This window comes from Mytilus trossulus, chromosome 9 (genome assembly GCF_036588685.1).
Source record: "Mytilus trossulus isolate FHL-02 chromosome 9, PNRI_Mtr1.1.1.hap1, whole genome shotgun sequence".
NCBI classification, from domain to species: Eukaryota; Metazoa; Mollusca; class Bivalvia; order Mytilida; family Mytilidae; genus Mytilus; species Mytilus trossulus.
Genome location: NC_086381.1, coordinates 44,608,728 through 44,636,308, shown reverse-complemented (window position 1 = coordinate 44,636,308; position 27,581 = coordinate 44,608,728). Strand labels below are relative to the sequence as shown.

Genomic DNA, 27,581 nt, shown 5'->3' with positions numbered 1-27,581 from the left:
TTTCTTATATTATCTTCTGTGTGAAAATTTCTTATGTTATGTTCTGTGTGAAAGTTTTTTATGTTATCTTCTGTGTGAAAGTTTCTTATGTTATGTTCTGTGTAAAAGTTTCTTATGTTATCTTCTGTGTGAGAGTTTCTTGTATTATCTTCTGTGTGAAAGTTTCTTATGTTATGTTCTGTGTAAAAGTTTCTTACGTTTTCATCTGTGTGAAAGTTTCTTATGTCATGGTCTGTGTAAATGTTTATGTTATCTTCTGTGTGTGAAAGTTTCTTATTTTATCTTCTGTGGGTAAGAGTATTTTATGTTATCTTCTGTGTGTGAATGTTCTTATGTTATCTTCTGTGTGTGAGATTATCCTATGTTATCTTTTGTGTGTGAATGTTTTTTATATTATATTCTGGGTTTGAGAGTAAAGTATGTTATTTTCTGGGTGTGAATGTTTCTTATGTTATATTCTATGTGTGAAAGTGTCCTGTGTTATCATCTGTGTGAAAGTTACTTATAATATCTTCTGTGTCAAAGTTTCTTATGTTATCTTCTGTGTGTGAAAGTTTATTATGTTATCTTCTGTGTGTGAATGTTTTCTTTTATGTTATCTTCTGTGTGTTTGAGTATCTTATGTTATCTTCTGTGTGAAAGTATCTTATGTTTTCTTTTACATGTGAGAGTTTTAATTATCTTATGTGTGAGAGTTTCTTATGTTATCTTCTGTGTGAGAGTTTCTTATGTTATCTATTGTGTGAAAGTATCTTATGATATCTTCTGTGTGTGAAAGCCTCTCATGTTATCTTCTGTGTGAATGTTTCTTATGTTATCTTTTGTGTGTGAGAGTTTCTTTTGTTATCTGCTGTGTGAAACTTTAGTATGTTATCTTCTGTGTGAAAGTATGACCATTTTTAGACAAATTGATTTTTCATTCCTTTGTTATTTGTGTTGCTTTTATTATAATATCTATATAAAGTTATGTTAAAGAGAAGCCAAAAAGATACCAGAGGTACGTTCAAACTCATTAGTAAAAAAAAAAAATACCATTGAAAAACTGAAAAACTATCGGTAGACAAACAACAGTTTACAAAACCAAAAAAAACCAAAAGACTGAGCAACATGAACCTTTTCAAAACCAAAGGTTGATTTCAGGTGTTCTGTATATCGTCGTTATATTGAATTTAGAATTAAATATTTGTGATCAAGAAAAAACTAAACACTATAGAAAATAACCTTGAGATGTGTTTAGTGTTTTTTTTATCATTCATAAATCTTAAGTGTAAATTTTAAAAGTATAGATTTGAATTAGTTAAAGAAAACATTTTTTTTAATATTTATAAAATCATTTGCTGTTTTTATAGTCTTTAGATAGTATGGATGGAATCATAATCTCAGCCGACAAAGTACAGAAAGATTTGGTGGAGTTAGCACCAGTTGTCAAAGGTCCTATAGATCTCTCTAATTTACAGAAAAGTACAGAGGAGACCAGAAAACTGTTGCAAGATGTCAACATTTTACTTAATCCTGTAGAGTTACAAAAGACTCTGTCTGATTGGATAAAACACCTCAACCAATCACTTTATCAGTTACATACATTCCTTTATGTTGAAAGAATGAGAAAATTTCACACATGTTCCAAAGTAAAACATGAAAGTAGTCAAACAGCTGACCAACCACATAGTTTAGAGCAAAGTGGAGAAGAAAATGTCATTAATTCTGGAATTGGTAATTCTAAATTAAATGAAGGTCATTTGAAGATTAAAAGTGCTGATGCAATTTCTACAGGATCAAGCCAATCAATCAAAAGTAAAACTTTTCATCATTTAGACCATTTGATTGAGGAAGAGAATTTAGACTTTGGTCAAATCTGTTTTGTCAATGACCCATTTCTAATGGAAAGTGATTTTCAACAGAACGTGGCAGAGTTAACGGAAATGTGTTTTGGTTGTGGTTGCCATGGTGATGTTTCAAATTTCACCATCCCTAATTTCAAAGATTTGCATGATATTGAAATATGTGATAAGTGCAATGAAATACTCAATGTAGAAAAATCTAGCATTTATATTCTCCACCAGAGAGATTCTGGTTTTAGTGACAGTGGTGAAATGAAGCAAGATTCCAAAACCTCTAAAACTGAAACAGCGCCAGGTTTTGGTTATCTTGAACAGGAAGAAACCAGTCCTATAGAATTGATCAATAATGAACCACTTAGAGATATTGTTGAAATTGAGAGCTCCAAAAAATTAGATGACTCTTTTTTAGGGCAAATATGTCCTGACACGACCAATGAAAAAACTAACACCAACTTGACTGGTCAAAGTGTACTAGAATGTAGTAGTTCTACAGATGCTGTAGATACTCATGAAAAGTTAGAAGTAGTATTAAAAGAGGAGGATTGCTCTGAAGACTTAGATAGTCTCTCTGGTCCAGTATCAAATAGCTCTGACAAAAGTATCTTAAGCCTATCTGACAGTATTCCAGATACTCATTCTTTGGAATCTGATAAAAACCAGGAAACATCTTTAGTCAATGAAAATGGGACAGACAAATGTCACCATAGTAAGACTTTGTCAATAAATGAAGCTGTAGTCAATGGCAACCTGAGCAGTGAACCGTGCAAAGACATTAAACGTCATCCATGTTATTATTGTCATCAGTGTCACACAATTTGTTTCCATGGTAAACATTCAAAGAAAGAATGTTTAGATTTTCAGACATTTGTTCAAAGTTACTTCTTTTTATTGGATATTGATAATTTAAAGAACAAAGCTTACTGCTGTGATGAACAGTCATACCAAATTTGGTGTGGACTGGTCAATGCTTTAAGAGGTAGGTAAATATAGCACATATTTTAATTAGTTGTCTAAAATTATGTGTATTTTATAAATTGAAATTGGGGGAAAAAATAATGTTTGTCCTTATTTCTTACACATTAATCTTTTGAACAGAACAAATAATGGTGAGAAAATCATTCCTTTGCATTTTTCTATAAAAATTATTAAAACAAGTTTTATGTAGAAGTGTGTAAGAGGTTAGAAGAAAATAAAAAGAATGTTTAAAACACATCCTTAATATGTATGTGATGTATTTAAGATGCATTTGTTAAAGAATGAGTAGAAAAACTGGGGTTTTAGGACAACTCACACCTATAGCTAATGCATTGATAAGGAAAAAGGGAAAATATCTTCTGGCTTTATCATTTACAGAAGGATTGAAAGTTTCAGAAAGGAAAAAAATAATTATATTTGATATGCATTAGGTTAACAACATTATCATTATGTTGAGGTTGTTAATTATAACAAATGTTTTAAATGCAATGGTAAAATGATATATACATTTTTGTCTGTTTAATAGAGTGCTGCAAAGAAGATGTACCATATAATAGAATGGAACAAGAGTTGTCTACAATGACTGATTTATTGAGGTTGGGAGAATTTCAACAAAGTAAAACATTAGGATATATATCTAGGTATGGATAATTTTAAATTAAGGTGGTACCTAACACTACAGGGAGATAACTCTGTAAAATCGCCTAAATGTTTTAATTACGCTGTTTTGTTAAGGATATATTAAGCTTCTCAATGATCAAAATTAGTGTTTGTCAAACTGCTATATAACCAGTGTAATTTTTCTGATAGAATGGTTGGTTCAAATTTTTTAGAATTTTATATTTTTGTCAAAGAGTCAAAGTAAATATTTTGTCATCATTTTATGAAAATTAAACGAGCCAAATTAATTTGAGAGAAGTGTTGGGTACCACCCTAAGAGACTGTACAAAGTGGTGTTATGAAGAGGGAGATCTTGAAAATATAAGGGAATGACGTCACGTTACACTGCTGCAATGTCAAGCCTTCATGTCTATCCACATCAATTATCAATGACATGCATGTGATTTCATTGATACAGCTGAAACAACCATTGCGACATGTCATTCTTGTAGAAGCAGTTTAAATAAATACTTTATGATAGTTCTGACTTAATAAACTTGAATGCAAGCTTTATATAATACTCAAACTTGATAATCTTGCTGATAAAGTAGGCCAATATTCTATTGATATTGTTTTTTTTCCCCAGGTTATTTGAGCTCAAGCCAACAAAAGCTATAGACCTGTGTGTAGATGTTGCAACAGTTTGTCCTCAGGACATTTTATTCTTCTGTGACCTTTATTTGCTGCCAGTGGAGACCTACTTCTATAAATTCATGAAAGCAAGGGTTACAGACAGTCCTGGGTAAGTTATTATATTTTTAAATTTTCAGATTTTCTCAATTAAGAACTGCATTTAATGAAGCAGTTATTTATAATGCAAGATATATTTCTTCTTATACCATTAAATGAATATATTTCTTATAATGACTAGTTTATATCTTTTGTTTAACATCATGTTTAGCATTGACAGGTCTTTTTTGTTTGAATGTTCCTTTGGTTTCTTCACCTAACATATGTTATGCAATCAATCATATAAGCTGGTTAACAGATGGCATATATTTATGTTATAACATTGTGTTGTCCCCAGAACCATCTGGGGGACATAGAAATACTGGAGGTTCGTTTATTTGAGTATTTTTTTTATTGAAGATATAAAATGAAAGCTATATGAAAGTGTACAGATTATTAATGTTTTACATTTTATTGCTTGAACAGGCACAGTTTTTATGAAAATGAAATGATTGTTAAGAAATGGCTAGAAATATTACTCCAGACTGAAAACCATAAAGAGAAAGTTATGGATGAGAGCTGTATTCCAAGGTAATTATTCATACAATTCTATTCCAAGCTATTTCAACAATGATAATTGTAATTTGTTTTATGCATATAATACATGTACAAGAGAAATTTATGTATTACTGAAAAATTATTACACCAGGGTTTTTGATATCACAAACTAGTCAAAACATTTACTAAATTTTATCATCGGTATAAAGACATCATTCGTAAATATAGCTCAACATGCAGACTTCTTATATGTTCAGGTATTTCACATCCAATTTTTTATGGAAATATTCTTTATAAAGCACAAAGGTGTCAGTATTCACCTCAGAAACTTATTAAGAAGGGATATAATTACGATACTGTTGTCAAGTCATTAAAGATTGCATATTTTGGCATTAATATTGAGTCAGTGATAAGGTCTTTGCGTCGGAATTAAACACATTTATTCTAAAATCAGTTGTTGGCATGACACGGGTTATGTTCTTCTCATATATGTTATGATGGTATGATACTAAACCCCTAACGGGAAGGATTGTGCCTGATGTTCATATGATGAAATCATAATCTTTCAGTCAGTTTAATTGAAGTCTGGAGCTGGCATGTCAGTTAACTGCTAGTAGTCTGTTGTTATTTATGTATTATTGTCATTTTGTTTATTTTCTTTGGTTACCTCTTCTGACATCAGACTAGAACTTCTCTTGAACTGAATTTAAATGTGCGTATTGTTATGCGTTTACTTTTCTACATTGGTTAGAGGTATAGGGGGAGGGTTGAGATCTCACAAACATGTTTAACCCCGCCGCATTTTTGCGCCTGTCCCAAGTCAGGAGCCTCTGGCCTTTGTTAGTCTTGTATTATTTTAATTTTAGTTTCTTGTGTACAATTTGGAAATTAGTATGGCGTTCATTATCACTGAACTAATATATATTTGTTTAGGGGCCAGCTGAAGGACGCCTCCAGGTGCGGGAATTTCTCGCTACATTGAAGACCTGTTGGTGACCTTCTGCTGTTGTTTTTTATTTGGTCGGGTTGTTGTCTCTTTGACACATTCCCCATTTCCATTCTCAATTTTACAAGATAATGTATGAGATGCTTTGTTTTGTTTTATGTTTTTTTGCTGTGCATTTTGCCATGTACTAATTTTGTGTCATAGATGGGTACACTTTTAACACTGACAATGGTTATGGATTGAAATTTTTATAATCTAAAAGAGGCAGATTTGTTTTGGGGGAGGGGCAAAGGGCCCAGGCCTCCTTTTTTGTGAGAATTTTTTTTATTATTTAGGGAATCACTGAAGCTTGAATGTAGCATGCCCATTCTTCGGCAGTCAGTGCCCCTTATGATTTTATTTTTATTAATTTAAACTTTATCTCTTCATTTTGACAGACCATGGAGCCACTGTTTGAAATGGAATGACCAAGACATAATTGATCATGTGATATCAGTAACCAATGAAAATGTAATACAGCATCATTTGAATCTATGCAAGAAAGAGGGGTAAGAGAGCAGTTTAAAAATGTTTTTTTTGTATAACAGAACAGGAATTTTATTGATGTGATGTAAAATATTATCAGGTACGATCTAAGTTCTACCATGAAGATTTATATTTTTCATGGTGGAAAATCCCCATTTCAAATTAAAGTAGGGATTGATCATTATGTTTGTTATTTATGCTAATAAAATTGTTTAGATTCTCAATGTATTCTCTTGCAAAATCTGTGAAAAATCATGTGTCTAAAGAATAAATTTGCTATCTACCATTTATCATGTTTATGATAAACTGATTTACATTTAGGTTACATTTGAATTTATAATAGGCTCCTAAAAATGGATGAATGTAAGGATAAATCTGCAAAATTATTTTAATGCCTCATTTTTTATGCCCCATTTATGGGCATTATGTTTTCTGGTCTGTGTGTCCATTTTTTTCATCTGTTTGTTCTTTCGTTTGTCCGTTTGTCTGTCCAGCTTCAGGTAAATGTTTTTGGTAAAGATAGTTTTTGATGAAGTTGAAGTACAATTAACTTGAAACTTACACATGTTCCCTATGATATGATCTTTCTTATTTTAATGCCAAATTAGAGTTTTTACTCCAAATTCACAGTCCACTAAACATAGAAAATATAGTGCAGATGGGGCATCCATGTACAATGAACACATTCTCCAGTTTTTACCAATTTCATATCAAAGCTTAAATTTATCATCACTCTTTTCTGGTAAAATGACATAATTTGTTACCATTTGTCAGTTCATATTTTTCACTTGTAGATATTGGAATGGTTTGCTAGTTTTGTTGAAACAAAATGAAAGATTGGAAGAGATGCTGATGCTTATACTGTACATTAATGATGTCAAACTCCTGGATAATAATCAACCTAATGGTTTGTAAAATTGTATACATATTTATCTTTGTAAAAGATGTCCAAACTTATGTACATTCAGAATGAAGATGTTATATGTTCAAGAATTTATTTTTTGATATATATATATTTTAATATTATAACATAATTTCCATAGGGAACTTTGTATTGTGAATTCATTTATTTCTATGGAAACCAATTTTCATGTATTGAGGAAAAACTATTTTTATGCCCAATTTATAGGCATTATGTTTTCTGGTATGTGCATTCGTTGGTCAGCTTTTCCGTTCGTCCTGCTTCAGGTTAAAGTTTTTGGTCGAGGTAGTTTTTGATGAAGTTGAAGTCCTATCAATTTGAAACTTAATACCCATGTTCCCTATGATATGATCTTTCTAATTTTAATGCCTCATTAGAGATTTTCCCCCATTTTCACAGTCATTAAACATAGAAAATGATAGTGTGGATGGGGCATCCGTGTACTGAGAACACATTCTTGTTGTTGATATTTGACTTTATGGTTTTGAAAGTCAGCAACCAGCCTATATAAATATGAAACTTAAAAACTTAAAAGTTTGCTCTACCAACGAAATAAAAAATAAATAAATTGGTATCCCCTGTATTATAATGAATCCATAGTAGATTATGGGTATGATAATTATTTAATAAAAAAAGAATATTTTGGGAAGATTGAAATCATGCTTGCAATAGTCTGGATTTCACACTTCACATCTTAAAAGAGTTTAAGACCATACAAGAGAGAACTATTTTTTTTGAATTAGGAAGACTTTGCTAAATACATCCAAAAAACATCTTTAACATGCTTTCATGTCATATCTGTTTTGCAGGAATACTTCCAAGTTCAGTGGAAGATTGGAAATGGTTTCTGGATCAGTATTCCTCATTAAATTGCCAAAATACTACAGCCACTGACACTGATCAATCAAATGAGCAGTTAGTGTCATGGTCAGAAGGGGCAGATGACCATATCACGCCTCAGTGCACACCAATCACCTGGAATGCTATAGGACAGTTTATGTTACAGAACTTGGGACCAGTTACTACAGTCCAGGTTATAAGAGACTGTAACTTGACAGATGAGATGTTTTTACTCCCATTCTTCCAATCATGTGTTCTCAGTTCATTCATCCATAGACAACAAAGGTACGTTAATAGATAAAAGGAAAATTAAAATGTAAAGTAATCAGTACAATTTGAAATCCTGTGATTGTTTAAATGACAAGGATGTTAATACATGAAAAAAAACAAGAATTTTTATACAAACTTGAAATGACGTTTGCATAATATGTGTTATACTCTCTTTGTGTTCATGGCATTTAGAAAGGAGTAGGTCCGGTAAGACCACTTTTTGGCCCCAAAATATAGCAGTTTTACAAAAATGTTAAACAGTAAACTTTTAGTTATTTATTGGACAGTAGAATGCTTCTGCTACATAAATATGGGCTGTTTTTGACAATACAGTGCACATATATCGTGTACTAGCACCATTAAGTCATGCTAAATCACTGAAATATACACAATTCTAGCATTTTAGGTAAATTTAAGACGGTTTTCGTGTAAAACGAAAGTGGCCGCATTTGTGTTCATCCTTGATATTAAAATGTAAGTTGTATTTGATAATAATACATAACATATATAAAGGTTGAGGATGAACACAGATGCAGCCACTTTCATTTTTGACAAAAACCATCTGAAAAGTGACATTTTTCAGCATATTTTGTAGATTTTTCATATTTGAGCTTGAATCGGATCGTTTTTTAATGACAAAATCAGTTAAAATCTTGAACATAAACTAATAGAATCAAATAAATTAGACACTTAAGTGTTATGAAAAGTTGTCGGAATCTTTCATCAGATGAACCTGAAATTTGAGGCCAAAATCGGTCCTTACCTGACTTACTCCTTTAATGTTGTCATTCCAATATATTCTAATTATGCATGGTTTGTGAAGGTTAAAGGTTGCCCTACATTAGGGGTTCTTACCCCTTCAATTGTGAGAAAGTTGGTCAAATTTTATACTACATGGCAAATATATTAAAAAAAAAAATCGAATACTGCCTATTTTGAACTTTTCATTTTTGACACATACGATATTTGTCTTAGAATATTTTTATTATCTGACTTCAAAACTGTAAACGAATATCATTTGAATAGATAAATGTAGATACATAAAAGTCATCATATGAAATGATTTTTATTGTTTTTCTCATCTAAAACTATGTATATATTTCCAGAAATGTTACACACAGTTTACTGGAAAAGTTAGATTCTTACCTATGGACAAAGAAACCAAATACACTTATGCCTGAGGTAAAATACCGGTTACTTCCTTTATTTTTAGCGAAACTTGTTTAAAATTTAAAACATGAAAGTAACTTTAATAAGTAGCATAGGAGTTTAAATAAAGTTTAACTGTTAATTCAGAAATTATTGCGCATCATTTAATATTGCAATTTTGTCTAAAAGACTAAAATCTGATTTTCATTTTTGACATCCTGCTTAATTCTTATAATAAAAAAAATCCAAATGAGTTAACTCTTGCAATTTAAGCCCTGTAGCCAATTTTTCCCAATGATACAACATTGCAATCATTTCTAAGTTTACAGAATATATACACATTGATTTTTTATACAACCACAAAAAGCGGTCGTAAATAGGTGCATGTATCACATTGTTGTCTGTGTCGTCCGAAGACGGATGGTTTCTGGATAATACTTTTAGTATAGGTAAATAGAATGTAAAAATTTTAATGCAATGTATATAACCAGTTTAGATACTACAAAGGGATGGTTACAGGGGGTTATGGATCAAATCATTGAGCAATTAGGGGCAACAAAAGCTGTATCAAGCTTAAATGTTGTGTCCATACTTGCCCCAACTGTTCAGGGTTCGACCTCTGCGGTCCTATAAAGCTGTGCCCTGCAGAGCACCTGGTTTGCTATATATTTCAGTAAAATTTACTCATATTTTGCTTGTGCTTTCACTGTGCATGTCTTGGTGATGATTAATATTATATTTCAGTAAGTTATTAATTTTTATATTGAGTCTTAATTAAAATAAACGCTAAAGAAAAACCCTGTTTTAGAATTGTTTTCATCTTATTATTTATTTTATAGTTACAGTTCTTAGTGAACAGTCAGAAAGAAGGGATTACAGAGGATGTAAGAATAGAAGAGCAGGACAGCATGGTAATATCATTTTTAGTACTCTTTATGATTAAATGAAAATATGAATTTGCTAGAACTAAAAAATAGCTACCGTCTCATACAAAAAAAAAACATAAATAACATTGATAAGAAAACTTGATTATTACATTGTTATTCATTAGATACCAATTTTTGTTGATTTTGCAGGTAAGGGTGCAGTGGCGGATCCAGCCATTTTAAAAGGGGGGTCTCAACCCAGGACAAAAGGGGGGGGGGGGGGGGGTTCCAACTATATGTCCCCATTCAAATGCATTGACCAGCCAAAAAAAAGGGGGTTGCAACCCCAGAACCTCCCCTGGATCCGCCAATGAGGTGAACAACAAATGCAAATGTTTAAGAAAATACTCATTTCAAATATCCATGAAAGTTGGTACCCATGAAAATAAATTGATCCACAGTAACAGTAAATTCAATATGGGGAATCAATGACATGGTATTTTATAAAGGTCAATACCCCTGCGAAATGATTATGAATAGTTCATGAATGTTCATGGATGATTCATGAATGATTCATGAACATAATTCATGAATTGTTCATAAAAGATTCATGAACAGTTAATGAACTAGACATGAACTACAAATGGACAAGCACGTTCATGAACCAGTGAATAATGAACTATTCATGAACAGAAAGTGTTCATGAACTCTTTGGTTCATTAAAGTTCATGAACAAAAATAGTTCTTGAACTTTTATTATTCATGAATTGTTCATGATTTTATAGTTCATGAACAGGCTTGTCCATTTGTAGTTCATGTCCTGTTCATGTATAGTTCATGAATTTTTTATGAATGATTCATGAATTTGTTCATGAACCATACCAGTCCATGAATCATTCATGAACACATGAACTACTGTGTTTATGAACTGTTCATTAGTAATTTTATTCATGAACATTGTTTGTCCACTTGTAGTTCATGAACTGTTCATCTAAAGTTCATGAAATAATTTAAAAGGATTTTTTTGAATTTTCATTTTTTGTGTTATTATCATAAGTAAACTAATCTCTTCCTGTCTGTAATTAAAATTGCTGTATCAGGACTTCCAACTAGAAATGCTAAATAACATCTTGGTGCAGTTGTTCTGCTTGAAATTCTTCACAGTTGAACAGATCTTTTAATCAATAAATGCATCTGAGTTTCCCCCTGCAAAATCAAAAATCACTTCACAAAGAATCAAAAGTCCTTGATATTTGTTTTTATAAATAAACACTCAAGATTAAACAGTTTCTAACAGGTATAATACAATGTAATAATTTAATTTAATAAATGTTGTTTTTATTAAAATATCAATAGAGTAAGATTAATAACATGAATATCACTTCAGCCTTTTCATGACATTTCAAATAATGTACCTACCCCCCTTTTTCCCCTTTTAATTTACCCACACACAATCATAAGAGTGGCTGAAGCATGAATTATTTTTACCTTGAAATACAATATATTGTACAAATCTATCAGTTATTCCTGAATGGAAATCATTAAACTAACACTGTGAAAGGCTACTTTCTGGTGTTTTATATTTATTTTAATTAATCAATAATTATTATAAAATGCTTCAACAAATAGTTATTCAGCAAAAAAATATAATCAAAATATATATAATTTACTTATCTGATAACAAATCTGTTTTGTTTTGACAGCTTTATTACTTCACTCCTCATCAAACATCTTCATTTGTATTGTAAGCGTCAAAAACATCATTTTGCTGACGTCATTATGACGTTTTTCTATTCCCAGTCACTTGTAATCATTTGTCTACATTGTAATCTTTTGTCAAAGTCATTGAAGCGTTTTACAATAGGTAAACGTAATTCATTAATAATGATAATTATTGACACCAGTCTGCAATGTTTGGGAAAGAATGAATTGTCATTAATCTGTGCTTTTTTCCAAGTTCCTCTATGTGCTGTATGATGGTTAAGAAAGGCACATGTTTGAACTTTGAGAGACAATCAGAAATTACATCTTTAGAAGAAAGAAATTAAGTTTACCAAATTTGTCATGATTGTAAAAACGAAACATGAGAAACATCTCCAGCTCAAAGTAAGTTACAAAACTTCAAAGTTAGTCCCAAATTTTGTATGACTCTAAAAATGTAACACTCTTCTGGCGTAGTATGAAAAAAAGAAAAGGGTGCTGAGCTAATTTCTGTTGTTAAATGATTTTTTTTTAATGATTATTTTATTTTCTTTAATTTACCACAAAAAAGAGAGATATTTTATTTTTTCATATTTTATTTTTTTCTCCAACTTTTTCTCTTTCTCCCAGCCTTCCTCTCCTTTCTCCTACCCCCTTTCTCCTTTCTCCTACACCCTTCCTCCCTGTCTCCCTTACCCCTGTCCTCCCCCTCATACATGTATTTACACTTTTGCTATTCAACTGAATTTTGTCTCAAAATGATCTCAAGATCTGTAAATGAATAAACTGGAGGTCATGCTAAAAGCACTTTAATTGTGATGTCATGATACAATGTAATGGATGTCAAATTTTATGAGAACGTATGACAGTCAAATTTATGAATTTTTTTATAAACTTTATGTATTCATTTATTCATTAAAAGTTCATAAAATGTTCATGAACATGTGTTATGAACAATTTATGAACATTATGAACTGACTTACAGTTCATTAAAGTTCAGAAAATATTCATGAACTGTATTTTATGAACTATTCATGAACTAAATTCATGAACGAAACTTAATGAACTCATTATGAACAGTCATGCATTGTTCATGAACATTCATGAACAGTTCATGGTGGTTCATCAGTTCATGAATTTCATCTCGCAGGGGTAGTACCATAAGTTGAGATGATAAAATATTAAAAAAAAAAAAAATTGTAGTAACTACTTGCACATCAACTAGTCATAATTTCTTACAGATTTCCAGTGCTAATGATTAATATATATATAAGGTGCTTGTTAAATATTCAACTCTCTTCCACAGCTCTATATGACCACAGATCATAGTTTGACTAGCAGACGTTACAGAGAGGATATGGAGAGTCATTGGGGTACAAGTACCAAAATTAATAGGTAAACCAATTCTTTTAATCGATAATTTTATATATTTAGAGAGATTGAGTAATGAACTTAAGATATATCATTTCAATTAATAGTTACTTAGAAAATCCAGTGTGTTTCAATATTAATAGAATTAGAAGTGCCATAATCTAAATTTTGAAAGAAAAAAAGCAAACATCAACAAATGCATAAACATTAAAAAATGAATATTTCATTAAATATATGCCAATTTTAAGATATTAGTCTTGTCACCTTTGAATTTGAATATTTATTTGCAGGAGTTGCAGAAACTGTAATATTCAATTAACAGAGACAGTATCTCATGTGGAACCTGGAGTACTCATATTTCCCTGTGGTAAGATGTCACTGTGAACTAAATTCCTTTAATATAATAAGTCATTGTCTATAAATTTAATCCAATTAGTTCCATGTGTATTTTATAAGGGTGATTAGAAATAATATGACTTGGAACAGGATGTATGAATCAATCAAATTTGATTTTCATTTGGTCAGCTAATGTCTGACAGGAACACAACTTTCAGCTAGGTCAACACCACCCTTGTTTTCTGCAATATGATATTTAATGAAATTTTAGAAAGTGACATTCGTTGTCTTACAATATTTTATGATACAGTCATATAGGAAAACTCAGAATTACTTTGGAAGCAGACCTATAAGACCTCCTTGAAAGCAGAAGCTATTGTGATGTTTTTATTTTTGAAAAAACTAAGACAGGGTTGTGATCGTAATAATTTAAACTCACATTTTGGATTTTATAAAAAAGAAGATGTGGTATGATTTCCAATGAGACAACAATCCACAAAAAGCCCAAAATGACACAGACATCAACAACTATAGGTCACCGTAAGACCTTCAACAATGAACAAAGCCCATACCACATAGTAAGCAATAAAAGGCCATGATAAGACAATGTAAAACAATTTAAACGAGAAAAAAAATGGCCTTATTTATGTAAAAATATGAACGAAAAACATATATGTAACACATAAACAAACGATAACCACTGAATTACAGGCTCCTGACTTGGGACAGGCACATACTTAAATAATGTGGCAAGGTAAAACATGTTAGCGAGATCCCAACCCTCCCACTAACCTGGGACAGTGGTATAACAGTAAAACATAAGAACGAACTATAAAAATCAGTTGAAAAAAGCTAAACTCATCAGATGGACAAAAATACAAGTTTGTTTATATTAAAATGAAATTGAATTATCCCCTGTATCTCAAAAATAGTAATTGCATTTTGGTCTAGAATGGTAAAATAGCAATAATAAATACACACAATAAATTCTGAATTATCTGTAAAGCAAAGTCAAGAAAAATACACTGTTCCATTATTCAAAACTATGCAAATAGACTTTATTTCTGCTTTGAATGGCTATTGGTAGGTAAATGCAGGTAAAAAGATAGATTAACCTGAAATGTATCAGTCTATAAGATTGAGTTAGTAAGAAAGTATAGCAGCATCACTATGTAATGTTGAATCAGATTGCTCATTGTCTTCTAATAAAGAAAAACTTTGGGAAAAAAGTGATGTTATAGTTATGATAGTTTGTTATCAATATCATTTAAAAAAAGTAAATAAATGTATCAAATTTTTTCTTCATTATTATAAGTTCAGTGTAACTTTTTTCAGGGCATGGATTTCACAAGTTTTGCTGTCCTCTAAGAGAGTGTATCATTTGTCTGGAATTTGAATAACAGAACAAGATAGTCCATGTCTCTAAAACTATTATTGGAAAGAAATTTGGTGGTATCATGCCTACCTTATAGGTCTACTGTGGATTTATTTATTTTCGTGCGTACCAATTTTCATTGATTGAGGAAAACTTGCATTTTCGTGAATATTTGATTTCATGGTTTTCCTAAAGTCTGCATTTAATCATACAGAAAATTTGCAATTCGTTGAAAATTTGTGGTTTCCCTGTACACACGAAGTCCACGAAAATTGGTATTCAACGAAATATAATGAATCCACAGTATCTGATATTGCTAATCATGTGGAATCCTTATAATGATAAAAGATTGGAAGTAAAACCCTTATCATGGCATCCTTGATTATGTAGGCTATTAAGCTTTAAAGATATTCAATTAAAACCTTTATAGATATACAAACTGTCTGACCAATATGGACATTATCAATAAAGTTATGACTTAATTATATAAATGGCAGTTTCAATTCATTTTGGCATTAATGTTGTTTAAGCTGTTAACTTCGATAGGAACAGGGTCTTGAAAATGAAATTTGTGCATGAAATTTTCTAACATAGGTTTGTTATTCTAGATTTGTAAATACTAAGTCTGTATTTTGTTAAGCTTTGCTGCTAAGCAATGGGTATAACGTTTTACCCTTGACCGTCTAAAAGTCCTAATATTGGTTTTGATTCTCGGTAGTTTGCCTCAAGTCCCTCAACCAAATATTATGAAAATTGAACACAATGCTTCTTACCACCAAACACAGATCAAGTTCATATTTGGGTATGGTCACTCCCACGGTTCTCAAGTCACATCTCTTTACAAATAGAACAATTGCTGATTTTGCCTTATATTTACATGCAGTTACATCAGTGTCCAATGGACATATTTTTTATTTTTTTTATTATGTATAAGGGACGACATAAAAAGTTCAATGTAGGATAAAAGACTTAATTCAAATATTTTTTTCAGTGACCCACCTACCCCTTCCTAACTAATTTGGGAAAAATTGATTTACCTATATGGATATATGTAAAATCGATTTTAAATTAACAAAACTTGCAACAATGTTAACCCCCCACCCCCAAACTATTTGATTTTAGTTTTTTTATCCTTCATCGATCTTTTGATTTTGTCCCTAAAGCTTTGTATATATCATAACAGAATTAATATATTGCTAGGACATGTTATAATTGATAGACACAGATAAGGTGCTTAATTTATAATGGTGCTCAGGTTTTGTTCACTGTATTGATCATGTACAGTATGGGTTTTGCTCATTGTTGAAGGTCATATGACGATCTGTGATTATTTACAGATTTGTCTTTGGCCATTATGGACAGTTGTCTCATTGTCAGTCATGCCACATCTACTACACTAATTTTTATTGTGATTGTATTGTATTTTATTGCAATATACAATTATAATTCAATTATAAATGTAAATACATGTTTTATCTTTTGAAAATAATAGAATTGACAAATTTTTATTTTTTGAAAAGTTATTAGGTGAAAGCTTCAGATAAAATTGAATTTCGGTGAGAAAAAAAACCTGTGAGTTATACATCAAATACAAAAAATAGATTTAAATTTTTAATCATATTTGTCTAGCAAATACAATTTGTTAGTCAGAAGGGTGTTTCTAGAAAGGTTGTGTTTCATTTTGTGCCATATACATGTAGTTCTAAGAAATAGGACAGCCTAATGTTAAAACAAAAATAGGATATAAATAATGTTTTAAAAGTCTCAAGAATAAATTTTGGTTTGTTTAAATAAGTAGGGGACAAAGGATACATGAATCATCAGTTAAGAAATGTGTGTCTGGTAGATAGGAAATAATTTCTTACAAAAAAAAATCAATTGTGAATTGTTTATATTATTATTGTCAATATCATTTAAGTGCCTACTTTAGTTATTTAACACTTTTACTAGGTGTGTAAATAGATTTTGTTTCTTCACTTATTACATATTTTTTTATTTTTTTTATTAGATCATGGCACTGGTTTGTAATTAATGTCTGTTTCTATTACATTTAAGTATTTTTATTGATTTATTTGTATATTCCAGTATTTGTAATGCATTTTTTTTTGTGTTCACAAAATAACAGGGTGATATATTTTGTTCATGCATGATATTTATGTCTTAAGTCTGATAAACCAATTAGATATTGAAAATTTGAAAACCTTAAACTGCAGTATACTGCATGAAAATAATTACATATGAAATAATCTGTTTACAGAATTAAACTACTATGAAAGATTCTAGGCTTATAATTGTGTATTTTAAGATGTAGTTTGGTCTACAAACGATTGATCACTGACTCTTGAAACAAAAATGTTAAAAGTCCGGATAAAGTATGAAGTTGTAGTTTATTGAGAAACAAACATTCCAAAAGTGTTTGTCAATTATAGCTAAGGCTATTCATTCGTGGGGTTCATCAAAACGATTGATGAAGAGTAAATGTGTTTTAAATTCTCTGAATTTATCTGTCTATTAGATACTGAAGCACAAAAAATACCCAACCAATTGATTTTTTTTCAATTTTAATTACTATATGAATTGGTTCTGTCTGGTAACGTATGCTTGTTCAGCACAGGTTCTGTCTGGTGAAGTATGCTAGTTCAGCACAGGTTCTGTCTGGTGAAGTATGCTTGTTCAGCACAGGTTCTGTCTGGTGAAGTATGCTTGTTCAGCACAGGTTCTGTCTGGTGAAGTATGCTTGTTCAGCACAGGTTCTGTCTGGTGAAGTATGCTTGTTCAGCACAGGTTCTGTCTTGTGAAGTATGCTTGTTCAGCACAGGTTCTGTCTGGTGAAGTATGCTTGTTCAGCTCAGGTTCTGTCTGGTGAAGTATGCTTGTTCAGCACAGGTTCTGGCTGGTGAAGTATGCTTGTTCAGCACATGTTCTGTCTGGTAAAGTATACTTGTTCAGCACAGGTTCTGTCTGGTGAAGTATGCTTGTTCAGCACAGGTTCTGTCTGGTGAAGTATGCTTGTTCAGCACATGTTCTGTCTGGTGAAGTATGCTTGTTCAGCACATGTTCTGTCTGGAGAAGTATGCTTGTTCAGCACAGGTTCTGTCTGGTGAAGTATGCTTGTTCAGCACAGGTTCTGGCTGGTGAAGTATGCTTGTTCAGCACATGTTCCGTCTGGAGAAGTATGCTTGTTCAGCACAGGTTCTGTCTTGTGAAGTATGCTTGTTCAGTACAGGTTCTGTCTGGTGAAGTATGCTTGTTCAGCACAGGTTCTGTCTGGTCAAGTAAGCTTGTTCAGCACAGGTTCTGTCAGGAGAAGTATGCTTGTTCAGCACAGGTCCTGTTTGGAGAAGTATACTTGTTCAGTACAGGTTCTGTCTGGTGAAGTATGCTTGTTCAGCACAGGTTCTGTCTGGTCAAGTAAGCTTGTTCAGCACAGGTTCTGTCAGGAGAAGTATGCTTGTTCAGCACAGGTTCTGTCAGGAGAAGTATGCTTGTTCAGCACAGGTTCTGTTTGGAGAAGTATACTTGTTCAGCACAGGTTCTGTCAACTTTATAGTTGATGTTTGATGTGACATTTCAATAGACATTTATTTCAAGTCAGCCAAAGTACAAATCAGTTATAATAAATTATTATTTTTTCTGATTAAATATTTTTTTAAATATATTTGTGATTTCATTCCTGGTTTGCTTGCAAAAGTAAAATTTTTCATTTGTATGTCTTTAGAACTATGTTATTTTTATACAACTACGGCCTTAAACTTATGTTAAAATAGCTTGTTATGTAAAGATTACTGAGGGCTTTAAAAGTGCAATTTGTTAATGGTATATGCAATGATTGTTAATTTTACTTGTTAGTTATTGCAAGTTGTGTTTATGAGTTAAAATTTATATGTAAAAATTGTTAACGACTTTATCATTGAAAGGGATTTGAAATAAAACTATTCAAGTTAGATATTGATTTACTTTGTTTAAGGACTTTAAAAAGACTATGAATAAAAAGGTGCCAGTAGTTAACCATGGTTCAAAGTCTTGAAAAACTAGCGATTAAAAGCCAATGAAACATTCTCTGATTATAAAATTTGGGAAACCATGACACATCTTATCATTGAAGTCTTATAACTATGTAAGCCATTCATTACTCACATCTCATTTCCATGGACACAATTTGACCTGCCTCCTCAGTCATGGTCTATAAACTTTGAAACATTTGCTTAATTTATATGTATTAGTTTGTGATTAGATCAGTTTAAGATGAACTGTTAATGTTAAGTCAATGATATTTAGTATACAAATTTTTTGGCACCTGCAAGTCTTATTTCCATTGAAATTATAAAGCCGCAACCCCTCATCATGGTTAATTGACTTTGAAACTTTTACCTAGTTTACAAGTTATAATTTGTGTTATATCTTGTGTTATTGTTTGTTTAAAGGGAACAACTTATGATGGTGTTTGGTATGCAGTTGTATTAGCATTGACCATTCTCATTTCCATGTTCAGCCATGTACCTTCAGTCATGCTGTTGTCTGTACTATAACCAGGTTGTTGTCTCTTTGACACACTCCCACTTGTTGTTGCACTTCAGTGTTTGTTTTGTTTCATTGCTTTTGTCATATAGTTGATGTGTTTCCTTTGGTTTTAGTTTGTAACCCAGATTTTTTTTCTGTCAATCGATTTATGACTTATGAACAGCGTTATACTACTGTTGCCATTATTACCTCAGGCACTGGCCTCCCAAACACGAAGAATCACATGTTATCATATAAAATCAATATAATGTACTCACACTGAAGTAAAGTTCCGTATAATTCTGATGCCCATGTACATATAAAAGTCTCTATTGAACAACAACACTACTTATTACAGAGAACGACTTGCAATATTTTATAGCTCTAAATAAACGACAGCTTCAGCACTCGGATTCAGTTTCTAAACTTCCCTTTCTGATTTATGCATTTCAGAAAAAAAAACCTGCAAATGCATTCTTCTATATCGTTTGTAATGTTAAATCTTTGTATCTTCTCGGAAGTCATTCTATTGACATTTATGCTAAAACTTGATCACGAATTATGATATTGGCTGCTTTGTGGAATTATTTCCCAAGACATACATCTTCTTCAAAGGTATAATAATAATGATGTATACATATAGTTTCATGATCATTTGGGTTCATTTCTCCAAGTTCACTTTGTTTTAGTTTTGTTCAATTAGCTGTGAATACAGTGTCATTGTATGAGTTACTAACTCATTCAAAGTTTTCTGCATGAGTGGCGGACGATGTATGAAGACAGTTACAGACATTCACCTACATATATTAAATGCCGTACACTTCTCTTTCTACATTTCGTATTCTATCTTGTCTTGCCTTTCTGCGCTTATAACGTCGACAAAGTGCTATAGTTGCGACGATAGCAACAATAAAGAGAGTACCAAAGATGGCTGCCAGAAGTAGGGCACGTCCATGTTCTAGCGCTGCAAATGTATAATTTGTTTTTATATTAAGAGAATGAAATCAAGTATATGTGCATCACTTCGGCTGTGGTCTGCTCTATGGTCGGGTTGTTGTCGCTATAACACATTCCCCATTTCCTTTCTCAATTTTATAGAAATGACGACAATTTGTGAAAAAAAACTCTTTTAGAAACGCTACCTTCTGCGTATATTGTGCTGGAAAAAGATATCTGACATTTCTGCTCGAAATGTATATTTAACGCATCAAAGAATTATGTTTAGCATTAAACAGTTTTGCTTAACATCAAACAATTGAGCTTAGCATTAAACAATAATTGAAAACATTTTGTAAACATTTATCAAATATGATATATTATAGCTTACCATCAGTGACATGGATTTTCCCCCTTATCTTCTGAGGTGTCTGAAAGAATGAGGAATACACTGATACAAGTTTATTTCACATGTATTTAACGGCAGCATTAAATTATAATAATGATCGGAGAAATAGTATTTAAAGCTGTTTCTACAAAAACGGGAACCGTAGACACAAATGACATGTTTTAGTTCACGAACACTCTTAGTTTGTGAAGTTGTAAAGAACCGCACCAATTTCCTTGATATTATCGAAATCGACCTCATATGTAATGATTTTGATGGGTTCAACGAGTTATATTTGTGACCACTACTGACCGACTTGTTTTTTGTATTTATATCACATCAAGTTCATAAAGTATCATTATACAGCTCCCTTACATTATCTGCCCCTTATATAGTGTTAAAACACGTGCGTCGTGGTTGAGTAAATCATTAGCCTTGTATATTTGAGACTTGTTACGACTAATTCGATTCGACTGTATTGTATAATTCGTCCCCGAGACGGTAACACCAACACAACAGTCATCATTTTTGTGTTAACATGCCAATGTCATAGTACTTAATGTTTAGTTTGAATAAGGTAGAACAATTATAGCTAAGACGGTGTATCTATCGTATCGTTTCATCAAGGTTGTAATTTGTTGCTATATTTCACATTTGTTTTTTTATAATTGTTTTGTATGTAAATCTGGTCGTTCTTTTTCTCAATTGAATTGTTTTACATTTGTCATTTCGGGGCCTTTCATAGCTGACTAAGCGGCATTGAATTCAGCTTATTTGTTGAAAACCGTACGGTGACCTATATTTGTTAACTTCTATGTAGGTGTATGAGAAGAGATTAGTTTCATTAGCTACCATACCACATCTTCTTTTTTATTCACATACTTATATAACTGAAGATCACACTGAATATAAAACAAGCAGCAAGCGTGCAATCAAAATATGATGAAAAATATTTAAACAAAGAATAATAAGAATTTCATGTCATTTGTCATGTTTGTGTCCTTATTCTTAAATATTGTCTTTTTTCAGAAGACTAATAATTTTAATACATGCATTTAGCACGTCTCATCTTCTAAATCTTGTCTCAAGTTTTGTAATGTTGTTCAATCTTGAGAGCTATAGATGTAACATAATAACACACTTATCATAAAATTGTCTAATTATCTCGATGATAAAAACATAACAACTAAAATTAACAGTTGTCCATCTGTTTCAAGAAAGAAAGAAAAATCAAGTCACAGCAATATCCTCAAGAAAGATTTATAGTACAGTGTACCTCGCCATTGTAGTACTTATCATTGTACTTACCAACAAATGTATTCTTACTCTCTAACTTATATTTGTCTCCACTTCTGACATTCAAGACGATTCGTGATGGACTGTACCCGTCTGCAACTATATTAACGTACACACTTTCTTTGTCGTTAGAATTAGTGGTACAAAATTCCGGGATGCTCCATACTCGGTCATTGCATGAATACGTATATTTTAGACGTGTATCCTGCGGATAAAATAACTGTATTAAAGTGTGAAAACTTTGCATTGTATGTGGACTTTCATTACAGGCGTATACCATCATTCCTGGCCTATAGCTTGGCGAGTGTGCGTTTTTTTATGACCGTTAAAATTAATAAAAAAAAATGGTCGTATATTGGTATCACGCCGTCGGTGTCGTAGTCGTTGTTATCGTCGTCAGCGTCGTCCGAAGACGGATTGTTTCTAGATAATAATGTTTGAATTAGTAAAAACAAATTAATAAAATTGTAAAACAATGTTTATAACCACAGAAAGAATCTTGTGATTGATTTTTGGGGTTATGGTACCAAATCTTTTGGAATTAGGGCCCATAAGTGGCCAAAAACAGCATTTATCTAGTTTCAGGACAAAAAGTTGTGTATTTGTATTTCAATTGTTTTGAAATTGTACAACAATATTGTATACCATAATCACAAGGTTTGGAGTATTTTAAGGGGTTATTGGGCAAACATTCTAGGAATTAAGGACCAAAAATGTGCCAAAAACAAGCATTTTATAGTTTCAAGACGATAACTTGTGTGTAACTGTATGGATCTCTCTGGCATTGTAACACAAGTTTCCATATAACACAGGGAAGGTTAGGATCCAGTTTGAAGTTAATTTCCAGAATATGTAGGAAATAAGGGCCTCATAAAATGACCAAAAAGACATTTTTCTAGTTTACAGACACTAACTTGTGTATAAGTGTATGGGATACCATAAATTTTTACAAGAAGGTTCAATACCAGTACAGGAAGATTGGGAATGATTTTGGGGGTTATGGTTCCAATAGTTTAGGAATTAAGGGCCAGAAAGGCGGGCCAAATAATCATTTTTGTAGTTTTCAAACAATAACTTATGTTTAAGTGTATGAATCTCTCTGAAATTAAACCACAAGTTTCCATACCAGGAAGGGCTGGTTAGTATTGTCTTGAGGGGGGGGGTGTGTTATGGCTCAAAATGCTTCGGAATTATGATAAAAGAGAAGGAAAACTCGGAATTTCTGGTCAAAGGGCAATTAAGACAATTTAAAAGCAGTATAAGGGAGGTAATCCTAAAACATTTAACATACAATGTTGGGTATGTTCGGATTTACCTCCCTTACAGTACTTGTAAAATATGCATAAAGAAATGTCAGGTTCTGGACTAATTTTAAAAAAAAAGGAAGGTGGTAGTTGTTTTCCATGTTTTGTCTTCAAACTAAAATTCAAAATTGATCGCAATCTAAATTCAGAGCTGTATCAAGCTTGAATGTTGAGTCCATGCTTGCCCCCAACTGTTCAGGGTTCGACTTCTGCGGTCGTATAAAGCTGCGCCCTGCGGAGCACCTGGTTGTGGAATATTTTGGAACAAATGATGTTCGATGTTTGTTATTTTCAGCTTTGAAGTTTTAATTTTGAACAGCCACGAAGGGTAAAAATCGGGAAAAACCGCATATTAAATAAATATTTGTCTTTGAGCGTGTCTAATGAGGTGAAAATCAAGAAAGGTGCTTGCAATCTATGACATGTTATTTTATTTTTTATCCTGTCCTTTGGTACTACACGTTTAACTTTGCATAGCCCTTTGCATCTTTATGGACATTATTTATGATATATATATTAATTACTTTTTTGTCGTTAAATTGTTTTTTTCTTTCGGACCCTTTTAAAGCATACAAGGCGGAATGGGCTTTGCTATTTGATGAAGACCGTACGGTGACCTATAGTTGTTTATTTCTGTGTCATTTAGTCTGCGGAGAGTTGTCTCATTTAAAAATAAACTCATCATAGATACCAGAGTTTTTAGAATTCACATAATCTACTCTAAATGTCTGCATGCACTTAATTTCAAGTGCCTAACTACAGATTGTCCTGTTCTTATTCTGTACTGTAAGCTGACGTCAGTAGACCCACAGTCGATGTCAAATACTTCCATACTGACACATTGTTGATATGTATAATCCCTGAAGTCCTTGTCATCAGCAAATCCGAAAAACCCCACTAAAGCACAGGACTTAGCAATTTTTCCACCATTGTAGACGATTTTATAACTATGTTCTGGATTAACCTTGATGTTCTCCAATCCATTAGTGTAACATGTGATAGGCGGTAGGGTTACTGCAATTATTAAAATAAGTATATATGCAAAAAAGTTCAAACCTACATAAATAACTGTTATAAGAATCCTTTTGTTAACATAAACGTTGTGTAGTTGTTGAAACTCATTAGAGTTACCAGGGTTATATTAGTTTAGTACGACAGACGCGCAATTTTTCTTTAAGGTTTATGACCCCTTCTGTAGCCATTTTTGTATGAACTTTTCAAACTTCAATTGTATCAAAACTACAGATATAACGATTTTTTTTAACATATACCAATGGAAAACTTGATACAAAGCATTATTATTTACTGTTTCATTGAATTTAATAGAAAAAGAGTACTTTGTGGCAAATAAATCAAGATTTTTATAGAAAACCCACGGCCTTTAATACAGAGATTTTTGTTATAAAACTTAAAACATAGATTACTTACTTGCTTTTCTATGATGTGCTAGTGTTTTTTTTTACAAAAAGTTCTAACCAACCTGTAAATTCCAAAATACCTCGTGCAGAGTAACTAAAGTCGAGCGAACCCTAAAAGGTGTACCTAATTTGGTCCATATTTTTATTTGTTTTAACCAATACCTACATTAATGAAATTGTTTTAAGGAAATCGATGCTAGCACTGAATGCAATAATCCTATATCTATCAGTCATTGATATGCCAAATATGAAAGTTAAAGGATAAAGGCTGTGGATTTTCTATAAAATTTCTATATGTTAAGCATTGAATCAACATAATGGTACATATTCCTTAAAGACTCTCCAGTGGAGCTCAATTGGAAGCAAATGGGAAAGCCAAATCAAAAATGAAGTCGAAGTTTGTATTTCTATTAATGAATACAGATTGGTCATGTTGGTAAATTGATATTTGAACTGAGATTATTCGTATTGTTTTTCAGATTTATTTTTCGTTCTTTCACCATCCAACCGCGTTCCACTCGTCTACACACGACTGATTCCGTTTATCTAGTTGATGTAACAAACGACATCGAAGACATCCTCAACTGCCCAGAAGAGGCATTAAGCTAAGAATTGGTAGTGACCAGTCTTTAGACTAAGATACATGTTTTTTTTATTAGTTTATTTTTTTTGGGCTTCGTACTAGATGTCAGTAGCTGCAAGTACTCGAAGATATGTACTTAAGTAATTTTTTGTTGTTATGAATGAAGAATGGATATATACCTTGCCGCGTTCTGTCTGTTTTTGTTTGATGTTTTTGTTTGTTTCAGATTTAATCAATTAAGCCTTTTAAGCTTTTTTTAAAGTTTGTTCTTATGTTGTTCTGTAACATGATTGTCATCACTTGGGCTAGCATTCAAATTATGTGTAACCCCATCGCATTCTTTATTTGCCTGTCCCAAGTCAGGAGCCAGTAGATCAGTGGATGTCGTAGATTTATATTGTTTTTCGTATACTGTTTTGTTATATTTAGGCTGTTAGTCTCAATACACTTATTTTATATTTTGCATGTCGGTACCTTTTATTGCCGACTATACGGTATAGGTTTTGCATCATTATTGAAGGCCTCATGGTTGCATATTATAATTACTTACATCCACTCTAGTTGAACATTGATGGATATTTGTCTAAACGGCTATCATATCTCATCTCCTTATTTTTATAGTCACTATACCACCAGCGTGTGTTGATCGCTTAGTCAGAAGACACGAGCACAAAAGGTTTTACGTTTACGAGGATTCAATATAAAAAAATAGAAGATGTAGCTTGTGATAATCTAAGAAATGTGCGTATTATATATACCTTTTCATCATTTTTCTTATTTTGTTTTCGAAACTATAATATTCAGACATTTAATCAAATAGAAATACAGTGGGTAATATTGTCAGATTTTTTTCGTTTACACATCTTATTATACATGTTATAACACGATGCTAAATAGTTATCAAAAGTACCAGGATTAAAATGTAATACGCCAATCGTGCGTTTCGTCTACATAAGACTCATCAGTGACGCTCCGATCAAAAGGTTATAAAGCAAAACAATTAAGTTCAAAGTTGAAGAACATTTTAAAAAACCAGCCGACACGGTACCCAATTTTTCTTTTTGATTGAGGTTACATGGACAAAGTATCCTATCTTAGTTTTGAATTATCAGTCTCATATTAAAGGGGCAATATCTTTTTATACTAACGGGTGATGCAACGTACAAGTATCAAAAATAGTTATACTGTTTTTTGTTTTATACGTGTAAGAAAATATTGTGGACTAGCTCTTTCCATTATAAAACTAGGGAAATGTATCTTTTTGAACGGTAATGTCGTTATCAATACTAGGCATTTTTTATATATTTTATTTTATTACAAGTTGTCAACAATGTTCCTTGGCTACATAGTATTAGCATAATTTTAATACATGTTTAAAAGTGAAAGGCGTTTTTAATATTGAACCAACGAGACCAAGGCTATAAATGAAGCCTATGAATTAGAATACACAAATCCATTCATTGATATTTATCTTAATTACTGACCGTCATCTGTACAATTATGGTTTATATTACATTAACAATTGGTATATGTAAAAAAAAAGTTTAAACACTGAAGTAGATTAACACCAACGAGCTGCCGTAGCTACAGGGTTGTATTCAGAGTTCATGCCGAGTTCAAACGACATCATGATAATTCAAAGCAATTTAACATGTTAAAAGAAAATCACTTTTAATGAAAAGAATATAAGACTTACTTTTTATTTCGTTTGCATTTATGATATTGAACTCCAGAAAGTAAAACACAAAGAAAGAGAAACTTAATTGGTGCATTTTAAGGCATATCAATGATCATTAATAAGTCACGGTAAAGTAAGTAATCTATGACGATCAGTTCACATGTTGTTATTTATATACAAACCTACGGAACGCCGTTTTCCTCCTGTTATTGTAACGAAGAGTTTGCAAAATATTGTTTATCGTGGACAACATGCATATATATAATAATCATAATTTTAAATCATATAAGGGTATCAAGTCAATCATCAACAAAATAATGACTTAGTCTGATTAAACAATGATACAACGTTTATGTATATGTTTAAATGATTTCACGTTATTAATGTAGTATTGATTGGTGTTTTCCCGTTCAATGTATTTGCCCCAAAATATATCCACTATTCTACATAAGAATGCCTGCACCAAGTCAGGAA

At 31.8% G+C, this 27,581-nt stretch overlaps 2 protein-coding genes across 2 annotated transcripts in view; one reads left to right on the top strand and one right to left on the bottom strand.

Annotated features, from left to right (window-relative positions):
* Positions 1-15,048, top strand: part of LOC134684657 (BLOC-2 complex member HPS5-like) — a 35,961-nt gene extending 20,913 nt beyond the window's left edge. Inside the window, exons 16-27 of the mRNA XM_063543960.1 lie at positions 1,350-2,817; positions 3,343-3,457; positions 4,063-4,218; positions 4,632-4,736; positions 6,087-6,197; positions 6,969-7,081; positions 7,906-8,221; positions 9,313-9,388; positions 10,195-10,266; positions 13,229-13,317; positions 13,584-13,660; positions 14,965-15,048. Of these exons, the coding sequence (XP_063400030.1) occupies positions 1,350-2,817; positions 3,343-3,457; positions 4,063-4,218; positions 4,632-4,736; positions 6,087-6,197; positions 6,969-7,081; positions 7,906-8,221; positions 9,313-9,388; positions 10,195-10,266; positions 13,229-13,317; positions 13,584-13,660; positions 14,965-15,029 (2,763 nt within the window). The 3' untranslated portion in view covers positions 15,030-15,048. The remainder of the gene's footprint in view (positions 1-1,349; positions 2,818-3,342; positions 3,458-4,062; positions 4,219-4,631; positions 4,737-6,086; positions 6,198-6,968; positions 7,082-7,905; positions 8,222-9,312; positions 9,389-10,194; positions 10,267-13,228; positions 13,318-13,583; positions 13,661-14,964) is intronic.
* Positions 15,049-24,132: 9,084 nt separating this feature from the next.
* LOC134683920 (uncharacterized) lies at positions 24,133-27,253 on the bottom strand. The gene is made up of 2 exons (XM_063543236.1): positions 27,126-27,253; positions 24,133-24,442 (listed from the first exon to the last, which is right to left on the bottom strand). The coding sequence occupies exons 1-2, from the start codon at positions 27,199-27,201 to the stop codon at positions 24,144-24,146; spliced, it is 375 nt and encodes a 124-aa protein (XP_063399306.1). The 5' UTR covers positions 27,202-27,253; the 3' UTR covers positions 24,133-24,143.
* Between the last annotated feature and the right edge of the window lie 328 nt (positions 27,254-27,581).

Bases quoted from the DNA above. Each gene is read 5' to 3' on its own strand.
- LOC134683920 (XM_063543236.1), bottom strand. From the start codon at position 27,201: ATGCACCAATTAAGTTTCTCTTTCTTTGTGTTTTACTTTCTGGAGTTC. The intron at 24,443-27,125 runs GTAAGTCTTATA...TAATAATTGCAG, and splicing joins AAATGCAAACGAAATAAAAA to TAACCCTACCGCCTATCACA.